Genomic DNA, 1,272 nt, shown 5'->3' with positions numbered 1-1,272 from the left:
CCCCGTCCCCGCGCTGCCGAGCCCTGCCCGGACGCCTGGGCCCCCGGCCGTACTCACTGTCGCACACGTAAGGCTTGTCCCGGTCCTCCAGCGTGGTGGCGTCCTGCCTCTTCCGCATGCCCCCGATGCCGTAGGCCTGGGGGGGACGGGGGTGAGGCCGGGGCGCGCAGACCCCCCCGGGACCCCCCCCCCGGGGCTCCCCGGACCCCCCAGCACCCACCTTGCCCTTGGCCTTGTTTTTCCGCCGCGGGGTGTCGTCCTCCAGCTCGTCCCCCTCCAGGTCGTGCGGGAACTCCCCCATCGGCTGCTTCTGCAAGAGCCCGGCTCAGGGATGGACACGTCGACGGACACACGGACGTGTGGACGGACGCACAGACACGTGGATGGATGCACAGACACGTGGATGGACACATGGACGGACTCACAGACACCCAGACAGACTCACAGACATGGGGACGGATGCACAGACACGTGGATGGATGCACAGACACATGGACAGACACATGGACAGACTCACAGACACCCAGACGGACTCACAGACACATGGACTGACAGACACGCAGATGGACACATGGACTTGCAAATGAACACATGGACACGCAGACGGACTCATGGACACACAGACAGATGCATATACACACGGATGCACGGACACGTAGGCAGACACACGGACATGCAAGAAGGTTCATGGATATGCAGGTGGACATGTGGATACACACACGGATGCACAGACACAGACAGATTCACAGACGTGCACATGGATGCACAGACATGTGGGCGGATGCGCGGACACGCAGACGGACACACGGACACACAGCCACACGCACGGACGGATGCAGGGCTGCATGGGCAGATGCACGGACACACAGACGGCTGCACGGACAGACGCCCCGCCGCCCTCCCCCGCGGGCCAGGGATGGCCGGACGGAGGCTGGAGACACGGAGGGACGGACGGGGCAGGACGGACGGACGGACGGACGGACGGGGCGCACCTGGCAGTCCAGCACCGCCTCCTCCTCCTTGAGCTCCGTCTTCTTGTCGCCGGGCTCGGCGCAGAGCAGGGCCTCCAGCACGGGCCCCTCGGGGAGCCCCCCCTCCTTCTTCAGGGGCGCCTCGCAGTCTGGGGGCAGAGCGGGGTCAGGGGGGGCGCGGGGCCGCGCCGGGCCGCCCCGGGGCCCCCCCGCACTCACAGGGCCGCAGCCGCGGGTCCTCCAGGATGTTCAGCCTCCGCTTCTTACGCCAGCACCGCGCCGGGTACGTGTAGATCTGCCC

At 67.1% G+C, this 1,272-nt stretch overlaps 1 protein-coding gene across 1 annotated transcript; it reads right to left on the bottom strand.

Annotated features, from left to right (window-relative positions):
- Positions 1–57: 57 nt before the first annotated feature.
- On the bottom strand, positions 58–1,269 carry LOC112969171 (zinc finger protein neuro-d4-like; the record flags this gene model as incomplete). The annotated part of the gene is made up of 4 exons (XM_026072182.1): positions 58–136; positions 221–310; positions 993–1,120; positions 1,191–1,269. Coding segments are annotated over 4 exons (376 nt in total), but the record flags the coding sequence as incomplete, so codon positions are not given.
- Between the last annotated feature and the right edge of the window lie 3 nt (positions 1,270–1,272).

Source organism: Apteryx rowi, unplaced genomic scaffold (genome assembly GCF_003343035.1).
Source record: "Apteryx rowi isolate R43461 unplaced genomic scaffold, aptRow1 scaffold_3385, whole genome shotgun sequence".
Lineage (NCBI taxonomy): Eukaryota > Metazoa > Chordata > Aves > Apterygiformes > Apterygidae > Apteryx > Apteryx rowi.
Note: the sequence above shows the minus strand (reverse complement) of the source record. Positions and strands in the feature narration are given on the sequence as shown.